This window comes from Nymphalis io, chromosome 28 (assembly GCF_905147045.1).
Source record: "Nymphalis io chromosome 28, ilAglIoxx1.1, whole genome shotgun sequence".
NCBI lineage: Eukaryota > Metazoa > Arthropoda > Insecta > Lepidoptera > Nymphalidae > Nymphalis > Nymphalis io.
In genome coordinates, this window is record NC_065915.1 from 3902121 (window position 1) to 3921893 (window position 19773).

Below are 19773 nucleotides of genomic sequence, written 5' to 3' on the forward strand. Positions count from 1 at the left end.
GGACGTATGAATCTCCAATGGCACGCCACTGAGCTCTATGCTCGGCTCTCAATATCCATCCGATGCCAGCCACTTTACGAATATCGTCGATTTTATTACATGTGACGGCAATATTCGTGTCTGAGAAAATAGTCTTTATCTCGACAATTATAGAACTGTAAGGCGTCGCGATATTCTTATGACTTGTGACGTTTGTTTAATTAGATATTTGTTTGACGTAATCACACAATAATATCGTCTACCGTAAACGATTGTATATATTTATATGAAAACATGTTTTGAATAAATTATGAATATTTTAAGTTTTTGTATGAACGTAATTCCGTAACGGAAATTAGTATTATTGAAATCTAGTTAATTCATTAGAAAAAAATAATTAACATATGACTGAAAGAACTATCATGAAATATTTTTTTCTTCTATTTTTTTTTTGAGCATTAATTATTCATCGTTTTGTCTTTGTTTCTCATTTATTTATTTGATAGAATTTTACTTTTTGATTTACTGAATAACTTTTATTTTTTCATATATCAATTACATCGATGTTTATAAAAATGTCATACCAAGCATTAACCTATAATTAAATTAAATGTGCGAAATGTAAACATTGATATATAAGGTTTGTATGTATGATTGGAACTTTTTTTGGTAATTCTAATAAATAAATAAATATAAAAAAGGCATTATATATAATTTGGCGGTATTCTCATTCATGTTTTCTCTATCCACAAAGCTTTGTATAAAGGCATATATAAGCGACGTAAATATTTACCCACAAAGCCTAGGTTTGTATAAATGACGTAAATATCTTTAGGTATTTAAATTCATCTTTTAATCATAATTGCGAACGGTCGTCGCCCGGGCGGTATCTTTTCTTTGACCCAGATTTCGAACAATAATAAATTATCTGATTATTTTGCAAATACAGTTAATACGCGTAACTGCACAATTGTTTTATTTGATTATATAACGTTTTCAACGTGAATATATAAATACATGTTATCGTTAAAAAAAGAGTAACTATTCAGCTTCTTGCTGGTTCCTCTCTATAGAACCTACATTTCGAACCGATTAGGTTTAAATTTAGTTCAATACTGTACTTAACATGACGATTCAAGTGTCTTTTTGAATATACTTGAATAAAAATAAATACTTTAAAACAAATATATTAAAAAAAAAAAAAAAACTTGAATAAAGAATTATTTGCTGCAGCTGTCATAGACTTATTTTGTCTTACGAAAATATATTTATCATTAGCTTACCGGTATACATGGTGTTTAGAAATGTAATATTCTAAGATCCTGATCTCTTGGACTAATAATACACATATATACATACTCAATTCTTACGCTTTACTAGAACTGCATCTTCGGGTACAGTGTCCTTGAATATTAGTTCAATTAATTTCTAGTATTAGATACATTAAATTAATTTTCTTGCAAACAAATTACTTTCAAAACAAATTTATCTTCCCCTCGCTGTTACATTGATCAAAGTCAGAATAGGTAATATTGGTTTAATCTAAACGCTCATTGGTTACCTATGACGTCGGCTGCCGCTGACCACAGCGGCAGCCGATGGTTAAGATTTCAGAACGTATTAACACAGAAATATATATCTCAAGAGTTTAGTTCGGTATATGAAAAATTATCACTTTTGATTTGTACAAAGAAATTTTGATTGTTCTGTTGAATTTTTTCATAACGGTTAGCTCACTTACTATTTAGTGTTGAGTTCTCTTGCTGACATAAGGTAAAATTTGGAAACTCACAATCTTTGAGCCACTTGATTAAGAATGTAAACATTTTCAATTAATGTTACAGCCAGCGAGACTTGAGTCCCGCTCGAGATCCAGCATTATCACTTAAATTTATCAAGAGATGTTAAAGTACCAAGACAACAATATTTGGTGACATAATTAAAAATTTAATTGGGATTTATAATAACAGACTTAAGAGGTTTCATTTATTCTTTTTTTCTGATAACGAATATAGATGGCCAGTGAGTAATGAGAATAAATTTAATAATATTCAAACTTTTTTACGTCTCTCAAAATATAGCACCATGGATATGAACGGTATTACGAAAGAGATCCAATTTTTCATCAGCGTTTTAAATTATGTGTTCATATTTATATTAAACAAATACCTTCGTTTTGTAGGTAGGTGCTATCTCACGAATTAAAGTTTTTGCTTTTCATATAATAACGATTTAGAACTTACACAATTTTTGCTTAAGATACAAGTTCGTTTTTACATGCGAGTAATAAAATAAATGATAACCGTAACGGATATTCATTTTAACACCTACAAACGAAAGAGTTGAAAACAATAGCCTATCGTATCGTAGTGTGAAGTGTAAACAATAGTATCGAGAGGTGGTGTAATAACACACTTTCTAGTTTTAATCCTTTTACAAAGAACGACTTGTCTCATTCACTTTGTAAGTTAACGGTTTATTCTTGATTCAAACTAAATGAATGTGAACGATTGAAAATGTTATTCGTATTGTTTTAAAAACCATTTATTTATCGAAGCTATAGTTTATTTTGGAAATATATATTAAATTTGGTCGGATAATATTATATATATTTTTTAATTTATTATTTTAGAATGGTATATGTGGTACCTGATGATAAGTAACCTTTGCCCATAGACATTTTGCAGTGCGATAAATATAAATAACTTTTTACACAACTCGCCTTCAAACCAATACAGAGCAATATTTCTGTTTGCTATTAGTGTATGAGCAATATGTGGTATTTGGTGGTAGAAAAGTTAATGAGTGCTAGGGAGACACCCACACATGTTTTGTGAATAACTGGTGGTAGGGCTTTGTGCAAGCCCGTCTGGGTAGGTACCACCCACTCATCAGATATTCTACCGCAAAACAGCAATACTTGATATTGTTGTGTTCCGGTTTGAAGGGTGAGTGAGCCAGTGTAATTATAGGCACAAGGGACATAAAATCTTAGTTCCCAAGGTTGGTGGCGCATTGGCTAAAAGCGATGGTTGACATTTCTTACAATGCCAATGTCTAAGGGCGTTTGGTGACCACTTACCATCAGGTGGCCCATATGCTCGTCCACCTTCCTATTCTATAAAAAAAAAAAAAAAAACTTGACCAAAAATATTGGATTATACTATAAGACGAACGACGACCGCTATTTTTTACATTTTGTACGAAACATGACATAATAAGTTTGAGACGTTGTGTTTCTTTCGCCAGTTCTTCTCAGGGCTGGGTGTTTCTTTTCCAAAGCGGTGGTAGTTTCTAGTGTGACTATCAATAATTCAGTGTAATGCTTCCAAGTCGAATAAAACACTTTGATTTTTGATTTTGAAGATGACATTCGCCCTTCACCCCAAGGTGTAGGTATAATTTACACACTCTGCTTTTACTTTTTTTTAAACTATTTTTACTACGTCCGTAAAGGTATCACATGATAGTTCTAAGTCGATAACAGGATGCACCTGAATATAATTTAATAATCGAACTAGAATTGTTATACTCAGGCGGCGTATATACGTCCATAAATGCATCTTGTTTAGCTATAAATAGACACGAGTCTATTGCCATATGTAAGTTGATTATCTCGTGGTTTGAGAATACTCTATTATAATATCTAAACTGTTAATTCCACTGTCAAATTAGGAAATAGTTCAAGTAAGTATACTATGTTAAGTACAACACGTTATTGATATTCTAAATGTCTAAATGTCTAACTATTGACCGTGTCTTCTTTTATGGTCAAATATTGGAAACTAAGATAGAGAAAATTCTTCTAAATCCGCCATATTAAAGAACATCTTACTTATTTGAATTCTAGTTATAAATTATTGGGTAATATTTAAGCGGTAGTATTAAAAAAAGATGGTTGATATCATATTTCCATTTGTAATTTTTAGCCGTTTTGAAGATTATTCCGGATAAACAGACAAATATAGATCGAATTGTTTTGGTTTTGGTGGTTTGGTGGTCTCAATTATGCATCGCCATTCTAAGTTCTAGAATCTTCTTTGTAGTTGTCATTTGTGCTATATTCACCAGTTCAGAATTTCTTCATGTGATGCCTTCTTGGAACCACTACATCATGCAATTGTCTCGTAATTGCAGACGGATAAATGTTAAGAATGTTTCTTGCAAAGCAACGTCCAAGTATCCTGCTATTGCTTTTCTTCACTTCCGAGCACATATGTGATATGGTTTAATCATTTTGTAATTAACCAAAGATAAAATTAATTAAATTAAGGTAATTCGCGTGCTTTACATGAGCTTAAAAATCATCTCATTGCTCGATGTATTGAATGAAATTTGGAGTGAGAGCGAGAAGGTGGAATAAAGTCCAGACTATGTCTCACAACACATGAAAGTATATTAGACTGATATTGACGAGCTGTACTTATTTCTTTTTAAATATTTTTATATTACAAATCCATTTATGAATCTCACTAATAGGAGATACAAAGTTATATAAACAAGACATATAAAGTTTACGAGAACGCAAAGTCAACTAATAAGTCTTCGGGCAATTTCTTTATAATATTTCGCAAATATATTTAACTTTGGTAATTTATTAAATTGGAATCTTGTATATTATATATAATGATAGATTAATAACTAACTCAATACAAGATTATTTTGATGAATTAAAAGTATGGAGAGTTTATTTGGTGTAATTCATTCCGTATAAACTCATTCGGATGTTATAATTTAATTGATTTAAAGCTAACTTCTGATCTTTGACAGTTAAACTTGGTTGATTCTAAATTCGGGAACGGTGATAAAATGCCAGTTCGAAAGTGCTTGTTGTTATATTACCTGGGCGACCGGCTTCGCTTTCTCTAACGAAATTTTTTATCAATTTTTTTTGTTTTTGTACAGAATTGCGTTTTTTTCTACAAATACATATTTAGATAAACTTAAAAAGATAATACTAATTTACTGGTGGCAGGGCTTTGTGCAAGCTCGTCTGGGTAGGTACCACCCACTCATCAGATATTCTACCGCAAAACAGCAATACTTGATATTGTTGTGTTCCAGTTTGAAGGGTGAGTGAGCCAGTGTAATTACAGGCACAAGGGACATAAAATATTAGTTCCCAAGGTTGGTGGCGCATTGGCTATAAGCGATGGTTGACATTTCTTACAATGCCAATGTCTAAGGGCGTTTGGTGACCACTTACCATCAGGTAATATGCCCATATGCTCGTCCACCTTCCTATTCTATAAAATAAATAAAAAAAATAAAAAAAAAAATACAAATACAAATAAAAAGTCGATTCCGAGATATTATAAATATATTTATAAATAATAATAAAATATTACAATAAGAATTTTAATTTAATTTAATATTTTCTCTTATGATATATGTCAAAGATTTTTTATAAAATCTATCGAACACGGTATATGTATTACTTGGCAATGATTTCGTGTTTAATGGCTTCTTAAAAACTGACGCGATTGCCGAAACGTTCGGCTTGAAAAGGGGTTGTTTTAACCCCATTGACCTTACCCGTTGATACGTATCCGCGACGCTATCGCTTGTTCTACTTGGTACTAAAATAATATGAAGGGAGAATACCGTTTCGTACTGAAACGGTAATAGCTAATTAAAAAGATTAAATAATATTACAGTAAGAGCCTGTAAATGTCCCACTGCTGGGCTAAGGCCTCCTCTCCCTTTTTGAGGAGAGGGTTTGGAGCTTATTCCACCACGCTGCTCCAATGCGGGTTGGTGGAATACACATGTGGCAGAATTTCGATGAAATTAGACACATGCAGGTTTCCTCACGATATACACATTCATATATATATATATATATATATATATATATATACACCTATGTATATACTTATAATATAAAGTTATAAATCTTTTTGATTTTTTTTTGTATGTTTGTTTGTAATGGAAAAACACAAAAAGTAGAATAGAATAGAATAGAATATGCTTTATTGTACACCAAAAGAGTTACAGAACCATTTTAAACACAAACACAAAAGAAACGAAAACTATTTTGTACAAAAGGCGGTCTTATCGCTAAAAGAGCGATCTCTTCCAGACAACCTTTGGGTGAAGGACATGAAATAAATAAATAATAAATAAAAAGTACTAAACCGATTTGAAAAATTATTTCACCGACAGAAAGCTTCATTATCAGCAAGTAACACAGGTTATATATTATTATCAAAAAGTTAGTTATTGCTACGAAAATTGCAATAATGTAAAAAAGGTGGAATAAGCTCCAAACCTTCTCCTCAAAAGGTAGAGGAGGCCATAGCCCAGCTGTGGGACATTAACAGGCTGTTACTGCTCATAAAATCCTCTAATATAAGAGCGAACTATTTTAAGTAATTTTAATTATAACTTAAGTGTAAGTCGGTGAAGCATAATTTAACGACCGGCAGATGAAAGATGTTTGTTTTTTTAAAACAAAATGTAATTTTATTATTCACGATAAGTTGTATGATGTTTTAGGGTTTTTTTTTTAAATTGGATTTTTATTTTGGAGTGTTCTCTGAAAGGCACATGTACTGGTTGTATTGTTTTTATAACAATTAGATATGTTGTGAATTGTTTCATTTGCGTTCTTTTGTACCTTCGTTAAGATCAAACTTGTAATTTTGTTCGCGTAGGAGGTAAAGTCGTTTGTCTATAGCTTATGAACCTTTTGATCACCATAGATAAAATTGCCATAATTAATGAGTCGGGACAACAGCTACGTATGTGGCTAGCGTGTGTGATTGTTTGTTACACAAATATTACACTACACACTGTTACACAAATCGTCATAGTGTTTGATATGATATATTAAAACTATGTCAAATTTAATTTCCAGACAATCTTTGAGAGTAATCGTATTGTATTCTATTATTGTTTTCGTTTCATTAATATTAATATTAATTTATATGTGGAGTTAAAGTTTCTATCAAGATGGACCGGCCACCAAATTACACATATTTAAGTATGTTAATAGCTTGTTTTCCATATGTGTTATATTTGTGTATGTGTTTTTGTTCGTATTATACACGTTCGCGTTTCGTTCATACGATTGAGTAGTGACGGTATACATTACATATTACATTGTTGTTTGCATTTGTGTGATGATTTTTGGTACAATACCGTCAACGCACAATAGATGGCGTGAGGAGGTTCGGGTTTAGAGTTATTGTAACGCATGACATGACAAAATTCCCTCTATTATATTATATCCAATCCATTAATTTATAAGTAAATATAAATCTTTTAGTAATTTATTTCATCTCTGCATTGATAATAATCATATTTATCGGTTTTTTAAATCTCTGTTTAATAAAATCAATTGTCCCGACTGACTATCTATTAACACACAGCCAAAACTATTGTTTCTAGAAAGATGAAATTGGAATAGATTTATTTTATAAAGTAAGCATCCGCTAAGAAACGATTATTGAAAATTTCAACTTTAAGAGGGGGAGTGGGAGGGGTAACTTTGTATAAATTTTTTCTTTACGAAGTGTGGACGGTCGGCTAATACTTTATATATAGATAAGACTAAATACCATTTGAATTTATATACATAGTGATCTTAATTAAGTTTGTATATTAAAGTGACGTCACAACCGCGATATTGAATTATATGTAACTCAATACGTCCTATGACCTTCCCTTTGTCGAGAATATAATGCTTCATACATAAAGCCGTTTAAGCGTTTAGTATTATAATCCCAGGTCTGGTATATGTGGGCGTGCAAGCCGCGTGCATTGCACGTTAAGCGGGTCATTCCGATAGAAATTTTCAAACAGATGATCGATGACTAGCTTCTCTGTCGCTGTTTACTGATTGGCCCCCATGGGTCGTAATGTACGTAACGTACTGGTGGTAGGGCTTTGTGCAAGCTCGTCTGGGTAGGTACCACCCACTCATCAAATATTCTACCGCTAAACAGCAATACTTGATATTGTTGTGTTCCGGTTTGAAGGGTGAGTGAGCCAGTGTAATTACAGGCACAAGGGACATAAAATCTTAGTTCCCAAGCTTGGTGGCGCATTGGCTATGTAAGCATTAGTTGACATTACTTACAATGCTAATGTCTAAGGGCGATTGGTGACCACTTACCATCAGGTGGCCCATATGCTCGTCCGCCTTCCTATTATATAAAAAAAAAGTGATTTTATATAGTCCATTCTCAATAAATTTAAAAAAAATCTGATCATGAGATTAGCGCGTTCAAACAAACAACCTTTTTAGCTTGACAGGTGACTGTAGTATGAATAATATCAATAAAAATCAAGGTAGATAGGATATCTGGAGTTCCTGGTAAACCACCTGGAAAATTGTAGGGACCCCTGAGTCGACAGCGTGCCAATATTAAATGGCGTGTAACAAAAAAAAATGCGTTTCCGTCAACGAAGAGTTCGTTAAATGAACAGCTGTTCGCGGAGACGCGGATGAATGCGCAAGTGTGACTGACCGTGGTGGTTTTAGTACGTACGAGTCTGCGTAACCCTCAATCATCAACATCCGAAATGGAGGGCATCCCTGAGGATTACCCGACGATAAAAATTGAGGAAAAACATCCGAAAGGTGTTGATGGATGATATTCTGTTAGGTTTATTTATTTTTAGGTAGGTGGACTGGCAAATGGGCCACCTGATGGTAAATGGTCGCCACTAACGGTGCAAACTCTCAGTTATGTCTGTTCCTGTACCTTGTATGGCTCATCCTTGAAACCGGGATACATGAATACTAAAAAGTGCTGCTAAGCGCTGAGCTCCTAACCATTTCCTTATGAGGAGTATATTTCGGATGCATCTAATCATACTGCTTGCTCCGATAGTTGGCGATGCATTGAAATCTTAGGGTTCGAACTAACCGAGTTCGCTATACATTGGATTTTGAAAAGTTTTTTTTTTAATTGGTAAAATGCCATCAAACGTACAATTTTTTTGATGCAGACGAAGTCGCCGCCACAAAGCTAGTCGTAATATGAATTTAAGTAACGGAATCGCATTATGCTAAGTACATAGCAAGCGATATTTTTAATACAGCGCTTGGATAACGGCCAATGAATTCTCAAATCTTTATGATTAAAAACGCAGTAACGGCCCAGATTTGTGTTTTATTTATTTTTAGATATATAATTATAACGAACGTCTGATAGATAGCCCGTTTACATTAAGACGTTAAGATTTTTCAAGTGATAAGTAAGTTATTTGGCTCGCTTAGCATTCAAACCGGAAATAATAATAATTACTGCTGTTCGAGTGGGTAGTACCACCCAGACGGGCTCGCCCAAAGCTCTACAACTAAGAAAAACTTACTTATAATTGGTGGCTTTATATTTAATTTTCAAATGCGCTCGCATAGCGTGCTCGAATGAGGCCTATTTCGATTGTATGTAGTGTTCTTGTGCTTTTCATAAATAGTAATTTGAATAAATAAATCAACTGAGTTTGGTTTCGTGATATGAAATCGCGTTAGCTGTGTCGTTAGGTTTTCTGTTTAATGTCATGACGTGTCGGTTAAGGCATTTAATCTATGTAATCAGACAACCGTCACTTTCACATTTATATAAAATCTTTTCAATCCATTTCCCGGTCGTGATTTCACGGTGATTTATTTATATAGCGACGATTAATTATTATGATACATAGACATGAACTTATGTTGTTTTCTTTATTATATATTTAAAGTATTTAAATAACTTAACATTCTACTTTCGATTTGTGTTGGGTTTATATTATGTAAAAGAGAAACAGATCGTTTTTGAGATTTTATTGATGTTTGGTAAGAATAAGGTCGAAACGCAAGGATCGCCCAATATCACAATTTTGTGAAACTAACTCCTGTAGAGCTATTCTGTAAGAAGAAACTCGAAACTTACCGTATAAAACTGTCGTGCAACATCAGAAGGTGATACGCGACATTGACCATTATAATCATAACATTTCAACAATACACGCATCAAAATAGTATATCACCATAAATCGGTTGCCAATATTTGGGTCACAGTTGTGTAACGAAGTAAGTTCTTACAGAATAGCAATGCAGAAATCGATAGTTTATAAGATTTTAATGATATTTGTCAAGAAGAAGCTTAGCGATGGGTAGTAGCCCATACTTTTTTAATACCTAACATTTGCTCTTAACAAGATGGTGAAATGTCAGTTATAAATTTATAAAAAAATATATACGATTTTTTTATGATATTGTTAGGTCGACTGACAAATGGCCCACCTTATAGTCACCACCCATAGACATAGGCGATGTAGGAAATATTAATTCCGTACATCGCCAATTCGCCACCAACCTTGGGAACTAAGATGATATGTCGCTTGTATTAAAATAATAATAATAGTAGTATATCAAAATCTTATTATTAATATCAGTGCGAGTTAATGTAAACGGGATTCCGTTTGTAGTTAGTGTGGATATATAAGGCACTGAATACACCTGTTCGACCAAAGTTGAGAAATATCACGAATTTCTCGTCGGTTCTGTTCGGCTGAATATTGTTACAATCCAAATCGGGGGTAGCTTTAGCTCTGGAGTCTGGAAGACACGTAAAGCCGTTGTGTCTGCGTTTGAACTCTGAAGTCGTTCGATTTTCCGTCCCATCGGATTATGAGAATGAGAAAATAGAGAGTGCACTTGTGTTAACGCAAACGCTTATAAATATATCGTGCAACGTGCAATTGCATCATGACAAATATAATTTGAACCCGTCGAGTCATTCGCGCGATGACGTGATAAACACACAAACGATCACACTTATAATATTAATCGTAATATAACAGCGATACTTAAAATTAATTACATACTTAAAACGAATTTAGCTTTCATAATTTAATTTTATAGTCAATCTTGATTCGAATTACGTAATTTTTAAATTTATTTCTTTAATTTCAGAAATTGTGTTGTACATAATAACTGAAAATTATATAATGTATTTAAATAAGAAAGATATAACTACTTTAATAATAAACGAACCAAAACAAACGTAAAACCTCATATGAAATTTAACTGATAAAATGAGCCGGTCTAGTAATCATTTCACTTCAATAACATATATAAATCTCTATTTATTTATTTAGGTACATAAACAGATTTTACAAACAAATATCATTTTAAGCAAGATTACGCTGAACATGTGTACACGGCAAGCTTATAAAAATAATATGATTACAGTCAATTAAATTATAATAGTTCATTCATTTAATTTAATTGACTAAGAAAGTAAGTAAAATAAGCAAATTAGAGTCACCACAATAAAATTGTCGTATTATCGTAAAGCATGTACGTCTATAAATCCGCCGGGGCTGGTTGGGTTTCTTGTATTCGGGAACCTCCCTAGAAATGGAGGCCCGACCGTCGGGGCGTCACGGTAGCATGCGCAAGCGATCCCGTTGCGACCCTCGACCAGACGGAGACGATACCGCTGTTTTTGTAGTGGGTATTCCGGCGCCTTCAGCGCCTGTGAGCCCCACGTACTTCACGTGGGGGAAACGCCTTAAGGCGTTATCCCAGTAAAAAAAAATGTTCGTCTATAAATAAATCATTCAATCATTAGATCGTAGTGTGAATAGAACAGAAAGGTTTATTAATTTATATAATACAACAAAAGGAAGATGTTCGCGCAAACACAAGTGCACTTGTCTGTACCGTCCTTGTAATTATCGGACGTCAAATCTGATACGACCGGAAGTACTTATGCAAACACGTCTGGATAGATGCCACCTTCTCAACACATTTTCTACTGCCAAGCAGCAAACAGCGTTTTATTGTTGTGTCCAGTGTAACTACAGTAACAACAATAAAATCTTAATTCCCAAGGTTAGTGGCGCCTTGTTTGTTGTGGTTAATATTCTTTTCAATGCCAAAAACACCTATGGGTGGTTGAAAATAGTTACCATCAGCTTGCCCATATGAAATTCCTATATAATAATAAAAATGTAAGTTATATACAAGTGGATTATTATGATTTTCTCGAAATAAGTGACATAAGATTCTTGCGTTTGTCTTAAATAAAATTTAAAAAATCCTTATTATAATGAGCAGCTGAATTTTTCACTGCTGTTAATAGTATCATCTTCTTAAGGAGGAGAAAGTTCGATTCTTTCGATCACGCTGCTGGAGTGAGTGTTACCTGATACCACACTTGGTAGATTATTATCCGACAAATGCAGGTTACCTCGACTTAGACGTCAAATTAAGCTTATTTATATTCAAAATGTTCAACATTAGTTTTCGCCGTCGTGTAAATAGTATTCTTTTTTTTTCAGATATGGGGCGATCTACGAGAAGGTATCGAACAAGTGTACACGAGACAGCTCATGGTGAAGCAAAGATACATGGATTTATATACGTATCCTTTGAAAAAAAAAATTATTTAGTGTTGCTAGGATTTAAATAAATTTATTTTTATATGACACTTCACAATTTTACGTAGATAGCTGATGCTGTGATTGTTTTTATGCAAAAAAGTCGAGGATAAATGACGAATAAAAAATAATAGGTCTTATTTGATTACGGAAACCCCATTCAGCTCCAGTAAGCGCTTCAATCACGGTTCAGTCTCTGAATCTGCTATGGATTGCCTTCGACCTCTCTAGTCTAGTGGCTAGATATAGGGCCGCAGGTCCTGGATTTAAAACCCTGGTCGGGCCAATAAAAAGTGATTACTTTGTTTTGTCGAGAATTATCAGTAGCAAACCGGAGTCTTGAAATCGGAAGTGAGGACTCTGTCCTGTCCTTCGCCTGCGCCTGCTTCTTTGAGGTGGTGTTGGATTGCCATCCCATCTTATTATTATTGAAGTTAATCTTTGTTTAAGCGCACACTTGTGCACAATAATATGCATAACGCAGTTGGCTAATCGCTTGAGATTGGCCGCCGTTGCCGAAATCGATTATCGTCACCATGGATTGCTTTATTGATGGTGTAACTATATATCACTTATTATGGCTGACATTGCGCTTTTTAAAAGAACAATAAACCCCTTAATATATTCTCAGACACGTATATAACTATTGTACGTCAGTTCACCAGCAGGGATCCAATTCGAGCGGCTCTAGCAGGACGAGTGTCACCAATAATGGTGGCAGGAACAGCTCATATAAGAATAAGGTATGTGGGATAAAATAGTTATCTAATGGATAGGAGTTAAAGTGAATAAAGAAATTTGACCTTGAATTGGCATGACGTCATTGGTCGAGATTCGTTTTGTGAAAAAATGGCGTTTTAAATATCGGTAAGATTGTTTTCGGATCTTTGGAAGTTGAAGTATAAGTATTTATGTGGAATAATGTTGTATCATAAATAGAGACATATTAATTAATAACTGTTCGTGTTGTATAATATAGCAGAGCCCTATTTACATTTCAGACATCAGTGCTCGTTTAAAAAAATCAAGTGTTTAAAAAAGTTAAGGTTATAAAATGTCTTTATTTAAATTGAAAAATATAAATATAATAAACTTCTTTAATATAAAAATTAAATTGATTGCTAGCTTTAGTTTTGACGGGCCAGTTGGCGGGGTTGGTAGATACTTGCCTAACACGCCGAACGTTGTGGGTTCGATTCCCACCCAGGACAAATATTTGTGTGCATGAACATGTCCGTTTGTCTGGCTTTGAGTCTGGGTGTAATTATCTATACATATAAGTATGTATTTACAAAAGAAAAGTAGTATATGTAGTATATCAGTTGTCTGGTTTCCATAGCACGAGCTCTGCTTAGTTCGGGATCAGATGGCCGTGTGTAAATAATGTACCAGAATATTATGTATGTTAATAGTTATCAGATGCTACAGCATTGATGTGATAAGCAAAGTACAACAACCTTCCTAACGTTGTAAGGAATAATAGTTAAATCATTATATACATTTATAAATAGAAATGAAACGTGAATTTTTCGATATTGTGTTTAGGGTGGGGGATGAAAAAAACAAAATCCCCTCTTTCAAGATTTTAAAAGTGATGAGATTTGATGAGTTTTGAAAGTGTCGGCACAATATCTATAATTACCTGTTTAAAAAATAAAACTTCAAATAAAATTAAACCCTTAAATAAAATCAATCTCCAGTTTTTCATACTTATGGTTGATAAAAATATCAATGTATTCGAGTGACAAACATTCAGAGTTTTGATGTAACGAACTTACTGGACTGTATTAATAATTATATAGATTATATTTTATGTTACTTTATTAAATAATAATAATGTAATTCGAAATGATTTCCTATTATTCGGAAGTTGTTCGAGCCTCAGACAATCAGTACATGTTTTTGTTATATATATTTATATATATAATGTGGTTTTTTTTTCAGGTACAACAAGTGCCAGGCGGCGCTCAACTGGTCGGTCTTGAATTATATAAGAGGCTACGTGATTTCCTTATATTCTATCTTATTAATTTACTCGAGGTAAGATATATACATATATATAATAGAGTTATAGGCGAAGGTTGCCATTAAATATCGCGTGACCCATTTTATATCTGTCCCCATGAAATAATAAATTTTAAAAATAGAACGCTGCTCGATTAAGATACAAATAGACGAATCATAAGTCTGTAAAGTGATACTCGTATTGATCTTATTTACCTTTATAAGATTTTATTTTAATTGTATATTGTTGTCTAAATTTTTGTATGATTGTACGACGAACGTATATTCAATATTACAAGGGGGGGGGGGGAGAGTTTCTGCTGAAAGAAATTTTTTCAATTGATAAGCATGCGTTATATACTAAATTTTCTTACTTACGTACTGTACTAAAGTTATCCGTTTTAAAAATTCACAAGACTCGTATTGAATAAGTTCATTTATATATATATATATTAACCATAATGTATAATTACTACAGCACGGCGTAGACCTGATGGGTGAGGACGTGTTGGGCTTCTACACGACACAATGGGAGGAGTACCAGTTCTCCTCCCGAGTGCTCAACGGGGTTTGCTCCTACCTCAACAGGCATTGGGTCAAGCGTGAATGCGAAGAGGGAAGGAAAGTGAGTACTATATTTTAAAGTCACATGGCGTTCGATGGAGTAAGATAAGATTTGCATTTCTTATGTGGTGGTTATGGTGTCAAGTGCTATTGTATACGATTTGAAGTAATTGGCTTTGTTAGGAGGTCTTGTGCAGACCGTGCCAGCTTAAAACAAGTGAAAGATTTTGCTAACGGTACCGGATACTTTCGCTGCGTAAAGTTGCGTTATGTGACGTGATCGTGACGTAAGCTGACACGATTGTTCTCATTGGCTAAAGCACTTTAGTGTTGACAAAATGCTTTAGAGAATTTTTATTAATTAATAATAAACTTATTTTTATACGATGTCCCCATCTGCGCTATCGGTTCCATAGATTGGCTTATTTACTCGCCATGCCTTCCCTTTATAAATAATAGAAATGAAAGCTTATTCTGTTAGAAAGCACTGCATGTCTCATTCGTGCAATATTGAAAAATAAAAATACAGCGATACGCTCATTTCATGCGTATATCCTTTAAGTGTAATCTAATTATTAATTATCAGTATATATGTATATGACACTTGGCATATCACGATTGTTTGAAGTGCGTGCTTGTTACGTCACGTGCTCGTGCGATGATTCTCTAGTTTGTTCTTTTTTTTTATTGAATAGGAAGGCGGACGAGCATATGGGCCACCTGATCGTAAGTGGTCACCAACGCCCATAGACATTGGCATTGTAAGAAATGTTAACCATCGCTTACACCACCAATGCGCCACCAACCTTGGGAACTAAGATGTTATGTCCCATGTGCCTGTAATTACACTGGCTTACTCACCCTCCAACCGGAACACAATACCAAGTACTGCTGTTTTGCGACAGAATATTTGATGATACCTACCCAGACGAGCTTGTACAAAGCTCTACCACCAGTACACCACTTACAGAATAGTTCGTCAGATGTTAATATATGAAATATAAAAACTATTATTATTATTAATTACAGGGTATTTATGAGATCTACCAGCTCGCGCTGGTGACCTGGCGTGATCATTTGTTCCAAAGTTTGAACAAACAAGTTACCAACGCTGTATTGAAACTGATCGAGAGGGAACGTAATGGAGAAACCATTAATACTAGACTAGTTTCGGGGGTGAGTTTTGTTCATTTATTTTACTACTTCTATACAACTTCTACTACTACTTCTACTACTACTTTTACTATCGAACGGCCAGGCGAACGCGACCAAAGTGCCACAGGTACACAGTGGAAATTCCCCGCCTACGTACGAAGCGCTTTGAATCTACATTCATCATTCGCACTGCGAAACTATGGAATGCTTTGCCCGAGTCCGTATTTCCTGATGGGTACAATGTTTGTGTCTTCAAATCCAGAGTAAACAGGTTTCTTATACAAGCATGCTAAATCCTAGACCGTGTCGATGCTTAACATCAGGCAAGTCAACGGTTAAACGCTGGCCTATTAATTGTAACAAAAAAAAATACTACAAAATATTCGATCATATGCTGATAACGTGTCTCGAGTGTGTGCTCAAACACAGGTATATCATTAGTTCATAAGCCGATGGGGTGGCAATCCGCACCGAACGAAGTGAGATCAGGCTCTGGATGAACTTTACGTGCGTTCTGAGCCTCAGGAATCTTAACACACAGACACGAAAATCAAATAAAAAAAAAATTTTATCAGCTCGACTCGATGTTTGAACGCAGTATCTCATGATCCGCTGGCTTATGAGCTAGCGACTAGACCAAATATCTGGATAAAATGTAGAATTGAATCAATCTATAATTTTGAGATTCACCTTCAAACGCGTGTTTTTTTTTTTTTATAGAATAGGAAGGCGGACGAGCATATGGGCCACCTGATGGTAAGTGGTCACCAACGCTCTTAGACATTGGCATTGTAAGAAATGTCAACCATCGCTTACATATCCAATGCGCCACCAACCTTGGGAACTAAGATTTTATGTCCCTTGTGCCTGTAATTACACTGGCTCACTCACCCTTCAAACCATGTTGACTGTATCCAATGTTTGTTCCAGGTGATCAACTGCTACGTAGCGCTGGGTCTCAACGAAGAGGAGCCCTCAGCCCGTGGTCAGAACCTGGCGGTATATAAAGATACATTCGAAGCTGTATTCCTCGAGGACACGGAGCGATTCTACACAAGGGAAAGCACCGATTTCCTGAGAAATAATCCGGTCACTGAATATATGATTAAGGTAATTAACGTTATGAATTTAAACGTATATGTTTGGTTGAACACTTATTTCTCTCTTTCTGTCACCACCGATTTGACATTCGAAAGAAGAAGACAGCAGTATAACTAATCAACATCTGAATAACATTTATAGCTAAAACGGTTATTTTAGTTATTGTTTTATACTGAATATGAAATAATTTCTAAACAAACAATTAAAAATAAACGTGAAAAACAATAATGCTTATGAAATATAACTCAATCAAACTTTACCTTACCACTTAAAATGGTAATAGGAACTTTTAGATAATGTCAAAATTACATAAGTCTGTGAAACGAGTTAAACATTACTTACTCGGTGGTAGGACTTTGTGCGAGCCCATCTGGGTAGATACCACTCATCAGATATTCTACCGCTAAACAGCATTACTTAATATTATTGTCTTATGGTTTCAACTACAGCCGGTACTCGCCGTGGAGTACCGGCTTAGAATAGTACTCCCCCAATCTCATCCCGTGGGTGTCGTAAGAGGCGACTGAGGGACGGGGAAAAGGGGGGATGGGCAGCAGCGTCCCCCCTCTTTTTCCCCCTCTTTTACATAAACATCTTACCCCCCTACTGCGCTCGCCAACACGCCTGCCCAGCGCGGCGAGTATGGGCAAACCCCCCCCCCTTAATGGCAGATGCGCCCAAATAAAAGGCCCCCAGTTACCGGCAAGCCCGCTAGGCCCGACCAAGGTAGCGGTCGCGGTATCGGCAGAGCAGGGGGTGCTAAGAATCACCGGTTCACGGCAGGCTACCGTATAAAACGACTGAAAATGCAACGTATAATGGACGCTTGATGAGGCTGGACCATCACCTCGCCGAATTAGAAGTAGAGTTAAGTCATATAAACTGGCATATACTGGGGTTATCTGAAGTCCGAAGACAGGGGGAGGACACGATAACTCTAGAGTCCGGTAACTTACTCTACTTCCGCGAAGGTGATAACCTCTCCCAGGGTGGTGTCGGTTTTCTAGTCAAAAAGGATCTCATTAGCAGCATTGTGGAAATCAGTAGTGTGTCGAACCGGGTAGCGTACCTTGTCCTAAAACTTTCCGACAGGTACTCCCTGAAGGTCGTACAGGTATATGCGCCAACTTCGACATACTCTGATGATGTGGTCGAAGCGATGTACGAGGACATCGCAAAGGCCCTCAACGACACCTCGAAGGCCCACTACAATGTTGTTATGGGAGACTTTAATGCTAAAGTGGGAGTACAAGATAGCGGTGAATCGAAAGTCGGACCTTACGGCTTGGGCTGCAGAAATCACAGGGGGCAAATGCTGGTAAACTTTCTCGAAGCGCAGGGGCTTTTTTTGATGAATTCTTTCTTTCAAAAGAAGCCTCAGAGGAGGTGGACCTGGCGAAGCCCCGATAACGTGACAAGGAACGAGATAGACTTTATCATTTCGAATAAAAGGCACATATTTAGAGATGTTTCAGTGATCAACAGGTTTAATACCGGAAGTGATCACCGCTTGGTTCGAGGCACTCTAAATATCAACTTAAAAGCCGAAAGATCGAGAATGATGAGGTCTACTCTCCGACCTACCATGCTCCAAGCTGCTCAAGGCTCCGAAAAGTTCCAAATGGAACTTCAAAATCAATTCACCGCGTTGGAAACCATAAGCAGCATTGATGAGAGAACCGACACGCTGGTCAAAATACTGCAAAACACATCCCGCAAGTGTTTTCCGCCACAGATTCTCTTCAAGATCGGATAAACCCGTGGGAATCAGTATTGATGACCAGCGCGCCCCTCTTATGCGCCATTACTCCGAGGAGCTCCCGGTCGTTGACCAAGGAGAGATTAGGGCGGCTCTAGAACAGCTTAAAAACAACAAAGCTCCGGGAGATGACGGAATCACAACAGAGTTGCTTAAGGCAGGCGGGACTCCGGTCCTAAAAGAGCTAGCAAGCCTCTTTAATTCCGTCATCCAACATGGCAAGACCCCGGAAACGTGGAGCGGGAGTGAGGTGGTACTGTTTTTCAAGAAAGGTGATAAAACCCTCTTGAAAAACTACAGACCAATCTCCCTCCTGAGTCACGTGTATAAGCTGTTCTCAAGAGTCGTCACGAACCGTCTCGCCAGACGACTTGACGAATTCCAGCCCCCAGAGCAAGCCGGCTTTCGATCAGGTTACAGCACCGTGGACCACATCCATACTGTTCGGCAGATTGTGCAGAAGACCGAAGAGTACAATCAGCCGCTGTGTATGGCATTTGTGGACTACGAGAAAGCCTTCGACTCCATCGAAACCTGGGCAGTGCTCGACTCATTGCAGAGATGTCATATCGATTGGAGATATATCGAGGTACTGAGATGTCTGTACAACGCCGCTACAATGACTGTCCACATCCAGGACTGTAAGACGAAGGCGATCCAACTGCGCAGAGGGGTGAGACAGGGGCATGTAATATCCCCGAAACTGTTCACCAACGCGTTGGAAGACGTTTTCAAAACGCTGGATTGGACTAAGTATGGAGTCAATGTAAACGGCGAGTACATCTCACACCTTCGATTTGCCGACGATATCGTCATCATAGCAGAGT

General features: G+C 36.0%; 1 protein-coding gene across 5 annotated transcripts in view; it reads left to right on the forward strand.

Moving 5' to 3' along the window:
• LOC126779061 (cullin-1) overlaps window positions 1–19773 on the forward strand; it is a 42165-nt gene that overhangs the window by 9599 nt on the left and 12793 nt on the right. For all 5 annotated transcript variants that reach the window (XM_050502859.1, XM_050502863.1, XM_050502860.1 and 2 more), the window contains exons 3-8: window positions 12265–12347; window positions 12995–13106; window positions 14308–14403; window positions 14846–14992; window positions 15961–16107; window positions 17017–17196. In XM_050502859.1, coding sequence (XP_050358816.1) covers window positions 12265–12347; window positions 12995–13106; window positions 14308–14403; window positions 14846–14992; window positions 15961–16107; window positions 17017–17196 — 765 coding nt within the window. The remainder of the gene's footprint in view (window positions 1–12264; window positions 12348–12994; window positions 13107–14307; window positions 14404–14845; window positions 14993–15960; window positions 16108–17016; window positions 17197–19773) is intronic.